Consider the following 11,734-nt stretch of genomic DNA (forward strand, 5'->3'; position numbering starts at 1 on the left):
ATGCTATATCACCTTAATAAGTCTAATGACTGAGTAATAGTTGCTCAGTCATGTTTGACTCTTTGTGACCCTATGGCCTATAGCTTGCCAGGCTCTTTTGTCCATGGAATTCTCCAGGCAAGGATCCTGGAGTGGGTTGCCATTTCCAAGTCTAAACACACTATAATCAAGAGCTTGTTCTCTCTCTTCAACACACCTAAAGTAGGTAGGTAAAGTGTATATTTATATATCCATATCTGTCTCTATATCTATACATAAAAAATAGTCTGGTACATTGAAATACTCAGTAGAAATAAGAATTACCAATATTAGGAGAATTATCACCATTGTGAAAGTGGATTTACTCTACACTGGAGGCTATCATCTTAATGACATGAAAAGACTGGAAGAGCTCATATGGAAAGCTACAGTGGCATGTGTTACTATTGTAGCTTTCCTTTGATGTAGTCCACTCACTTATAAAATTAGAACTTATTTTTGTCCCTTTCCTCAAAATTGTATGAGACTTCAAATCACTGTACAGAACAGCTACATTAGACAGATAAAATGTATTAGAACAGTATTTCTGGGGATGCATGTGTATGTGTGTTTTGAAAAGGTATATGGTAGGAGTTTCCTAGTGGTCCAGTGTTGAGTCCCAGCTTCCACTGCAGGGGGTGTGAATTTGATCACTGGTGGGGAACTAAGATCCCACATGGGCCTGGTCAAAAAACAAAAGGAAAATGGTTCATTGCAGCTTGAGTTTTGACACATAACTTTAAAAAAACATTCTAGAAAGGAGAATTTAATCCTACACCTAAGAGAGAAGATAATAGATGTGAGTTAAGATATTTAGTCAAAGGTAAAAATAATGATAATAGTAATTACTCAATTGAGGAAAAAAGAAGTATTTCAAGAAAGAAACAAGAATTATCTAGAAAACTATCCCTAATTTGAATATGGATGACTGTATGCAAGGAGTGGCTTTTAAATTGAAGGAATTTGGGAAGGAGATGAACAAGAATATTATAATCATATTTCTTTTCTATGACTTAGATTCAGCTAATTGAGAGTTTAGTGTGTGGGAAACCTCATAGTATTTAGATGCAGGCACTAGAAAGAAGTGTCAAGTTCTGCTGGTCATTGCCATGTAAATTTGATTAAATAATTTCCCTTCTGTAAGTCTGAGATTTCTCACCTATTAAATGAAGCTAAAATGCCTACATGCTGGCGGTTGCAAGATTTACATAACTTAAGATGGATCAGCAAAAAAACAGTTAGTTACTGGTTAACCTGTTCAAATCCTGAAAGATGATGCTGTGAAAGTGCTACACTCAATATGCCAGCAAATTTGGAAAACTCAGCAGTGGCCACAGGACTGGAAAAGTTCAGTTTTCATTCCAATCCCGAAGAGAGGCAATGCCAAAGAAAGCTCAGGCTACTGCACAGCTGCACTCATCTCACATGCTAGAAAAGTAATGCTTAAAATTCTCCAAGCCAGGCTTCAGCAATACGTGAACCGTCAACTTCCAGATGTTCAAGCTGGTTTCAGAAAAGGCAAAGGAACCAGAGATCAAATGCCAACATCTGTGGGATCATGGAAAAAGGAAGAGAGTTCCAGGAAAACACCTATCTCTGCTTTATTGACTATGCCAAAGCCTTTGACTGTGTGGATAACAATAAACTGTGGAAAATCCTGAAAGAGATGGGAATACCAGACCACCTGACCTGCCTCTTGAGAAACCTATATGCAGGTCAGGAAGCAACAGTTAGAACTGAACATGGAACAATAGACTGTTCCAAATAGGAAAAGGAGTACACATACATCAAGGCTGTATATTGTCACCTGGCTTATTTAACTTCTATGCAGAGTACATCATGCAAAACACTGGGCTGGAAGAAGCACAAGCTGGAATGAAGATTGCTGGGAGAACTATCAATAACCTCAGATATGCAGATGACACCACCCTTATGCAGAAAGTGAAGAGGAACTCAAAAGCCTCTTGATGAAGGTGAAAGAGGAGAGTGAGAAAGTTGGCTTAAAGCTCAACATTCAGAAAACGAAGATCATGGCATCTGGCCCCATCACTTCATGGGAAATAGATGGGGAAACAGTGGAAACAGTGTCAAACTTTATTTTCCTGGGCTCCAAAATCACTGCAGATGGTGACTGCAGCCATGAAATTTAAAGATGCTTACTCCTTGGAAGGAAAGTTATGACCAACCTAGACAGCATGTTCAAAAGCAGAGACCTTACTTTGCCAACAAAGGTCCATCTAGTCAAGGCTATGGTTTTTCCTGTGGTCATGTATGGATGTGAGAGTTGGACTGTGAAGAAGGCTGAGCACTGAAGAATTGATGCTTTTGAACTGTGGTGTTGGAGAAGACTCTTGAGAGTCCCTTGGCTGCAAAGAGATCCAACCAGTCCATCCTAAAGGAGATCAGTCCTGGATGTTCATTGGAAAGAATGATGCTGAAGCTGAAACTCCAATTATTTGGCCACCTCATGTGAAGAGTTGACTCATTGGAAAAGACCCTGATGCTGGGAGGGATTGGGAGCAGGAGGAGAAGGGGACGACAGAGGATGAGATGGCTGGATGGCATCACTAACTCGATGGACATGAGTTTGGGTAAACGCCGGGAGTTGGTGATGGACAGGGAGGCCTGGCGTGCTGTGATTCATGGGGTCGCAAAGAGTCAGACACGACTGAGCGATGAAACTGAACTGAACTGAACTGAACCTGTTGATAAGAGAATGATAAATCAGAAAGCTGTAGCGAACTTGGTTCTGACATATCTCAGCTTGTTGGCTAATTCTTACATCAGGAATCAACAGGCTTTATATCCTGATCCTCACTGCATATGAATGTTTGGATGAGTGTTTAATATTCATAATGAAGTGCATCTGTTACCCTTATCCTTAGAGATTTTCACAGACATATACATTACATATTTAGAGATTACACCTTTCTAGAATGATTAGGACTACCTTCTGCTTAAAGGAAGAAAACAAGTGATATGCTTGTGTTTACTAGGTTGTAATTGGTGAGGATAATTTCTGAATAGTTTAAGGTAAGTTCAGCTACCTTTCTCTCTCTGTGCCAAAAATAGGCTTAGGATGGGGCATTTATCCAGCCTTTAAATTTGATTAGAAAGGACTGAAGAAGAGGTAAAAGTGAGAAAGAGAAAGAAAACATGAAGAAAATAAAGCTTGATAAATCAGTAAATAGACAGGATATAAGACAGTAAAGAGTTCAGGTGCACAGAAAGAATAGCAAAAGTGTCAACAGATATATGAACTGCACACACATTATATCAGAATATGTTAGAAAGAATGAAGGCAGCAGTTGCTCAACTATATTTAAAAGTTTATGCCAACACATTCTTACAGTTAGTTCCCTATCCCCTTCCCTCAGTCACAAAGTTTTCCTTTCTTATCCCTATCCTACCAACTTCCACTGGTTTTTCCTCCTTCTCAGCTGGCAACAAAAAGTATCTGCACTTCTAAAACCCAATTTAGCCAGCAGGGACTCTTGAACAAGTTAGTAAATCTCTCCTAACATCCTTCTGAACTCCAGTTGATTTGGCGGAAGGGTTTTTGGTACCGTGGACACAGTCTCCAGATTGAGACTTTGTTGTACTGGAATACTCTGAAGGATAGGGGACAGAGAAACAACAAAACTGAGATCGAATCAACTCCTTGTTCAGTGAAATAATGTAGAATGTCCCCAAACATAAATAGTCCATCCAAGACTCAAACTTTCAAATTTACAATTAGCTTATTTCCAGGGAGGGAATTATTATTATTGTTAGCTTTATAAAATCTTTAAACATTTTTTTTTTTTTTCCTCACCAAATTTCCTGGGATTGGTTCTAGGCTTTTAATCCTCAACTCCTCAAGGTGGGTGGTGCTGTTCCAGTTATCATAATATATATATATATATATATATATATATATATATATATATATATACACACTAATGGCTATATTAAATTTGGTATATTTCTTACTGTTATGCAGCCAGCATATTAGCTCAATATTTAGTAAACTGAAGAGCTAAAAAGAAAAAAAAAAAGTACACTATAATTTCATCACAGAGACTCAATATCTAGTTTAATTGCACTGTCCTAAAGAGACTAGCAGAGAAGGCAATGGCACCCCACTCCAGTACTCTTGCCTGGAAAATCCCATGGATGGAGGAGCCTGGTGGGTTACAGTCCATGGGGTCGCTAAGAGTCGGACACGACTGAGCGACTTCACTTTCATTTTCCACTTTCATGCATTGGAGAAGGAAATGGCAACCCACTCCAGTGTTCTTGCCTGGAGAATCCCATGGATGGAGGAGCCTGGTGGGTTACAGTCCATGGGGTCGCTAAGAGTCGGACACGACTGAACAACTTCACTTTCATTTTTCACTCTCATGCATTGGAGAAGGAAATGGCAACCCACTCCAGTGTTCTTGCCTAGAGAATCCCAGGGATGGGGGAGCCTGGTGGGCTGCCGTCTATGGGGTCTCAAAGAGTCGGACACAACTGAAGCGACTTAGCAGCAGCAGCAGCAAAGAGACTAGAGATCTCTTCAAGAAAATTAGAGATGGGCTTGATAAAGTACAGAAATGGTATGGACCTAACAGAAGCAGAAGATATTAAGAAGTGGCAAGAATACACAGAATTGTACAAAACAGATCTTCATGACCCAGATAATCACAATGGTGTGATCAATCATCTAGAGCCAGACATCCTGGAATGTGAAGTCAAGTGGGCCTTAGAAAGTATCACTATGAACAAAGCTAGTGGAGGTGATGGAATTCCAGGTGAGCTATTTCAAATCCTGAAAGATGATGCTGTGAAAATGCTGCACTCAATATGCCAGCAAACTTGGAAAACTCAGCAGTGGCCACAGGACTGGAAAAGGTCAGTTTTCATTCCAATTCCAAACAAAGGCAATGGCAAAGAATGCTCAAGCTACCACACAATTGCACTCATCTCACATGCTAGTAAAGTAATGCTCAAAATTCTCCAAGCCAGGCTTCAGCAATATGTGAACCGTCAACTTCCTGATGTTCAAGCTGGTCTTAGAAAAGGCAGAGGAACCAGAGATCAAATTGCCAACATCTGCTGGATCATGAGAAAAGCAAGAGAGTTCCAGAAAAACATCTATTTCTGCTTTATTGACTATGCCAAACCCTTTGACTGTGTGGATCACAATAAAATATGGAAAATTCTGAAAGAGATGGGAATACCAGACCACCTGACTTGCCTCTTGAGAAATCTGTATGCAGGTCAGGAAGCAACAGTTAGAACTGGACATGGAACAACAGACTGGTTCCAAATAGGAAAAGGAGTTTGTCAAGGCTGTATATTGTCACCCTGCTTATTTAACTTATATGCAGAGTACATCATGAGAAACGCTGGACTGGAAGAAACACAAGCTGGAATGAAGATTGCTGGGAGAACTGTCAATAACCTCAGATATGCAGATGACACCACTCTTATGGCAGAAAGTGAAGAGGAACTCAAAAGCCTCTTGATGAAAGTGAAAGAGGAGAGTGAAAAAGTTGGCTTAAAGCTCAACAGTCAGAAAACAAAGATCATGGCATCCGATCCCACCACTTCATGGGAAATAGATGGGGAAACAGTACAAACAGTGTCAGACTTTATTTTTCTGGGCTCCACAATCACTGCAGATGGTGACTGCAGCCATGAAATTAAAAGACGCTTACTCCTTGGAAGGAAAGTTATGACCAACCTAGATAGTATGTTCAAAAGCAGAGATATTACTTTGCCAACAAAGGTCCGTCTAGTCAAGGCTATGGTTTTTCCTGTGGTCATGTATGGATGTGAGAGTTGGACTGTGAGGAAGGCTGAGCGCCGAAGAATTGATGCTTTTGAACTGTGGTGTTGGAGAAGACTCTTGAGAGTCCCTTGGACTGCAAGGAGATCCAACCAGTCCATTCTGAAGGAGATCAGTCCTGGGATTTCTTTGGAAGGAATGATGCTAAAGCTGAAACTCCAGTACTTTGGCCACCTCATGTGAAGAGTTGACTCATTGGAAAAGACCCTGATGCTGGGAGGGATTGGGAGCAGGAGGAGAAGGGGACCACGGAGGATGAGATGGCTGGATGGCATCACTGACTCGATGGCCGTGAGTCTGAGTGAACTCTGGGAGTTGGTGATGGACAGGGAGGCCTGGCGTGCTGCGCTTCATGGGGTCACTGAGTTGGACACGACTGAGCAACGGAACTGAACTGAACTGAAAGTACTCTTGCCTGGAGAGTCCCATGGACAGAGGAGCCTGGTGTGCTGCAGTCCATGGGGTCCCTGAAAGTCAGACACGACTGAGCGACTTCACTTTCAGTTTTCACTTTCATGCGTTGGAGAAGGAAATGGCAACCCACTCCAGTTTTCTTGCCTGGAGAATCCCAGGGATGGGGGAGCCTGGTGGGCTGCGGTCTATGGGGTTGCATAGAGTTGGATATGACTGGAGCGACTTAGCAGCAACAGCAGCATCAAAGTAAAGAAATGCATGCAGTTTTCCATCATACTGAAGTCTATGATCTTCCCTGGTAGTTCAGATGATGAAGAATCCTCCTGCAATGCAGGAGACCTTGGCTCCATCCCTCGGTTGGGAGGATCCCCTGGAGAAGGGAATGTCTACCTGCTCCAGTGTTCTTGCCTGGAGAATTCCATGAACAGAGGTGCCTGGAACGCTACAGTCCATGAAGTCTATGATGGATTCAAATAGATGTTTCCTGTCAGTAATGGAAAACAGGGGTGAAAATCCAGAGAGAATCTTGTCACGTTGTCATCACTCTCCCACTAACTACTTATATGAAACCATGACTTATGGTTTTGCATCCCATTCCACGGTTTTGCATCCCATTCCACGATGAGGGAAGAGAGGTTTTCCCCACACACCACCAGCTGGGTGTCCTATAAAGTAACTAAATTTGGACACTATCTACCTGGAGATAGTTTCAAATCCCACAAGTCACAGGTTCAGTCCTATACGACTTACCACCATGCCCCCCTGCAAACCAAGGTATCATCTGGGCTTCTGGCTGATCAGCTGTACATTGGCAGTTCCAATGACCCCCTCCTTGGGATGGATTAATTTTCTAGAGCAGCTCATAGAATTCAGAGAATTATTTTACTTAACTCGGTTACCAGTTTATTATTAAAAGATAATAAGAATGGCTAAAGAACAGTCAGATAGAAGAGAGTCCTAGGACAAGGTATCCAGAAAGGGTAGGGATCTTCCACATCCTTTGCAGGCATGTTTACCAACCCAGAAGCTCTCTGAACCTTTTTTTTTTTTTTAATGTCTTTATGAGACTTCAGTCTCCCCTCCCTGGAGGTAGCAGGGAGAGGGAGTGAAAGTCACATCTCTTTAATAACATTGTTGGCTTCACTAGCAACTAGCCCCCTCCTTAGGCTGGGTCCAAAAGTCACCTCATTAAGGTAACAAAAGACTCATTCCTTGCTCTCACCTCTCAAGAAATTTTAAGAGATTTGGAACACGTGTACACCCGTGGCAGATTCATGTTGATGTATGGCAAAACCAATACAATTTTGTAAAGTAATTAGCCTCTAATTTAAATAAATTTAATTAAAAAAATAAAAGTGAACAAACTCTTTTGCCAACCCCCAAAATAAATAAATAAATAAATAAATAAAAGCTCTGTGCCAGAAACAGGGGCTAGAAATAAATGCTTGTTTCTTACTATAAAGCACAGCATCACAACTATGTACAAATTGCCTTATCCTCTCGCTCTTGATTATATTTATTCAGTTATAATTGACATATGTTGTGTAATTTCAAGTTGTCCAGCATGTTGATTGCTGCTGCTGCTAAGTCACTTCAGTCGTGTCCGACTTTGTGTGACCCCATAGACAACAGCCCACCAGGCTCCCCCATCCCTGGGATTCTCCAGGCAAGAACACTGGAGTGGGTTGCCATTTCCTTCTCCAATGCATGAGAGTGAAAAATGAAAGTGAAGTTGCTCAGTCATGTCCGACTCTTAGCGACCCCATGGACTGTAGCCCACCAGGCTCCTCCATCCGTGGGATTTTCCAGGCAAGAGTTCTGGAGTGGGGTGCCATTGTTTATTTATATTGCTTACTCTTTCCCTTTGCATGAATTTCTTTCCCTAAATTTTCAGAAAATATTTTCATTATATTTCAGATTACTTCTCAGAGACAGTGTGATCACTCCATCTAGAGTAGCCTAACTTCTGTTCCCTTGGAATGTCTCATACATTTTTATATCAGATTTTCACAATACAAAAGTATTTGCTCACTGTGTGTATTAAATAGTTCATACAGCTTCCCAAATGTCCCTTCCTCTCTAAACACACGTTATATAAGGAATCTGTATGTTTCATATCAGTCTTGTATGTTTCTGCATCCTAAACACATGAGGTCATATCTGGGCCGTAGTAGATTTTTAGTGTACATTCACTCACTCAATCTTCTTTAATTAGGCAGCTGGCTGAACCACAGTGTGATTAGTAGCCTGGGCTCCTCACTACTCCAGGATGTGTGCTGGCATCCCTCTAGAAATAATCAAATATATTTTTTCAATATTAATTATAATTCTCACGCATAAAAAGCTTTGCCTCTGAGGGTTGATCCATGAGCCAAAGCATTAGTTTCTTCTTAAGAAGACTTGTCTGAACTCAGTACAAACATAACTATGATAATGATTCTAAGAACTCATCAGCTTTTCTAACTGGACTCTTCCTATTTTTTGAATCTCCCTCTTTTCTATTCGCTGGCAAGTTTTTATCATACATCATCAGAATTAGTGAAAATAGACCTCAAATGTTCCAATTATTTCCAGTTTACAACATTGGGATTCCAAAGTAAGCACTCTTGCTGGATAATGTTTCTTAAGTCCAGGCTTTAACTTATAGGCATATTCTTAAATGTTAGAATTACTTTCTGAAGTAACTGCTATTGATATCTCCATTTTACCATTCAGAACTGAGAAAGCCAGATAATATAACTTGATGAGAATCAACGTAGCTAGGAAGTAGTTGTTTTTGGATTCAAAACTGAGCAGTATCACTTGAGAGCCAGTTGTCTTAAATGATACATTTTTTGCTTCTCTTAGAATTTAGAATATTCAGGTAATTTTTGTACTAACCAAGATAATATGAAATGGATGACAATAAAATAAGTTTATACAACCAGAAATATGAGCACAGAGTTAACACTTTACTATTGAGGGAAGAGATATGAAATCATAGGGCAGTCAACAGAAAGGGGTCATGTAGACCTGATATCTGATAACCCACTAGCTCAGAAAGAAGAAAACAAAATTTAAAGAGAATAAGTAACATGATTCTGAAGAACTACTAACAGAGAGGTACTCAGGTTACTGAATAATTTGGTAATATATGCTACTATGGCCTCATGACAAAACTGCTTAGGTCATTATCAGGAATAGTGTATATCTCAAAGAAAAGCATTATACTGTATTAGGTACCCGTAATGATTTGGTATGCCCCAAATGAGTTATATACCTATGATAAATGCATGATATTCCATACAAAAGTTTAGTCTGCAACTAAACTTCGGAAAGAAAGAGGAATGAACAATATCACAGTCAAGAGTAACTAGAAAAATGACTTATAAAGAAATGCCAGAATACAATGTCTCTGTTTTATAATACATATTGTGAGTAAATAGAGTATGCAAGATCACAAAATAATGGTAGAAAGAACTATATATATTTTCAGTGAATCAGTTTAATCAGTTTGAACCAATTGAGGAAACAAAAGGGAAAATGGTAGGACAGTATTGGATTCATGAAGTCTTCTGGAGAAGTTTTTGTTGGACTAGATATTATTTAGAAAACTTATAAGAATTCTAGGTAGATTGAGGAAATAGTAATATGCCACACAAAATTCCAGGAAGTAATCTGGAGAGAATAGTTTCTTCATCTGTCTTCTCAAAAGATATTTAGCTAAAACTATCCCAGTTTCTGAGGTTTTAGATTTAAAGTATTTTCAGTTTTATTGTCTAGGAGAAATAGACAATTAATTAAGCTTAGTGAAAGTAAAAATAATGAATCATACCAGTGTCTCTTGAAGCTCATAATATGGAACAACAGAATAGTATTGTGGAAGCAAACACAATGAAAAAGATCACGGAAAAGTGGAGAAATTGAATTATCAAGCAAATACATTAAGAATAAATCACCTAAGTCAGTCATCTTCTAAGCAAGTTTCCTGAGAATGACATTAAATCAATGCTAATTAATACTTTATATTACAAATAGAATATGTAGAGATTCAGGCTTCTAGAAAGAAGGTTAATATCTTTTTTTTTCCCCATAAGTCATAGAAACTTGTTCCATAAAAGCTGATTGTTTTAGAGTTTGTGAGAAGTGAAAAGTTGGAGAGGACATTCTCTGATCCTTTTGGTTCTTATGCCATAGGTCATTGGGTTCACCATGGGTGGGATGAGGACAAAGATTTTAGCCACAAAGATGTGAATATGAGGAGCCATGTGGTGCCCAAACCTGTGAGTAAGGAAGGATAAAAATACTGGAGTATAGGCTACCAAAATGAGACACACATGGGATCCACAAGTGCCCATGGTCTTGAGCTGAGCAGCCTCAGATGGAAGATGGAAGACAGTGAAAAGGATGACAACATAGGAACAGAGGATTAATATGAGATCTAAACCTCCAGTGAAGAAGGCAGCAGTTAGGCTGTATGTTCTGCAGATCCTGGTCTCTGCACAAGCCAGCTTGATCAGGGGCATAAATTCACAGTAGTTGTGAGGGATGACATTAGCTCTGCAGTAGGAAAGCCACCAAAGCATGAAGGGTTGAGGAGTATAAAGCACAACTCCACAGAAGATAGTAACCAGCCCCAAGTTCTGGATGACTCTGTGTGCCAGGATAATGGAATGTCTCAGAGGATTGCAGATTGCCACGTACCTGTCAAAGGCCATGGCCAAGATAAACCCTGAGGCCATGCTGCATAGTGAGTGAATGAGAAATACTTGGACAAGGCAGGCTTCAAAATAGATCTCCCTGTCATGGAACCAAAAAATGCTGAGGATTTTGGGCATAGCAGTAGTGGAAAGGATCAAGTCGGCCACAGAGAGCATACAGAGGAAGAAGTACATGGGCTCATGCAGGTTGGAGTCTGTTCTGATAATAAATAGAATGGAGAAATTTCCAAGGCAGAAGGGCATTGATATCCAAGTGTGAATGGCCTCCATCCCTGGAATGCCAAGGAGAAGAAAGGTACTGAGATGAAAACTGGTGTTGTTTGGTAGTGACATGATGAAAAATACGGGCTGTGTTCAGTTGCAGAATATGTGTATATTTTCATATTCATATGACCATCTATTTACTGATGACTTCATTTATTAATATAAATCTTGAGAATGTTTTATACTCTAAAAATAAAATGATAAATAGGACCTAATTCCTAATTTCAGATTAACATTCTAATAGGGGAGAAACTGATATAAACCAATGATTAATTTCCCATGTGATCAATGAAGTAAAAGGTTTATGAACAAACCATTTTATGAACAAAAAGGTAGAGACATTTATTCTATTTCTGTGAGTCAGAGGATTCACAGATAAGATGTTTAGTCTTGGTTCTGAAGCACTCTGGACCGGTAAGATAAAGAAAAATTGTAACGTAAGTAAATTCACAATCAGATGAATCTAACCTTAACTGTATTAGCCCTCTTGAAAATTAATTTGTTCAAGACTGTTTGTGAAATG

General features: G+C 39.7%; 1 protein-coding gene across 1 annotated transcript; it reads right to left on the bottom strand.

The window, feature by feature from the left end:
- Positions 1-10,322: 10,322 nt before the first annotated feature.
- Positions 10,323-11,280, bottom strand: LOC133261327 (olfactory receptor 52K1-like). The gene has a single exon (XM_061439821.1). It carries the CDS (start codon positions 11,278-11,280, stop codon positions 10,357-10,359), a length of 924 nt encoding a protein of 307 aa, XP_061295805.1. The 3' UTR covers positions 10,323-10,356.
- Between the last annotated feature and the right edge of the window lie 454 nt (positions 11,281-11,734).

This window comes from Bos javanicus, chromosome 15 (genome assembly GCF_032452875.1).
Source record: "Bos javanicus breed banteng chromosome 15, ARS-OSU_banteng_1.0, whole genome shotgun sequence".
NCBI lineage: Eukaryota > Metazoa > Chordata > Mammalia > Artiodactyla > Bovidae > Bos > Bos javanicus.

What these genes read in the sequence shown, in the direction of transcription:
- LOC133261327 (XM_061439821.1), bottom strand. Translation starts at nt 11,280, where the DNA reads ATGTCACTACCAAACAACACCAGTTTTCATCTCAGTACCTTTCTTCTC.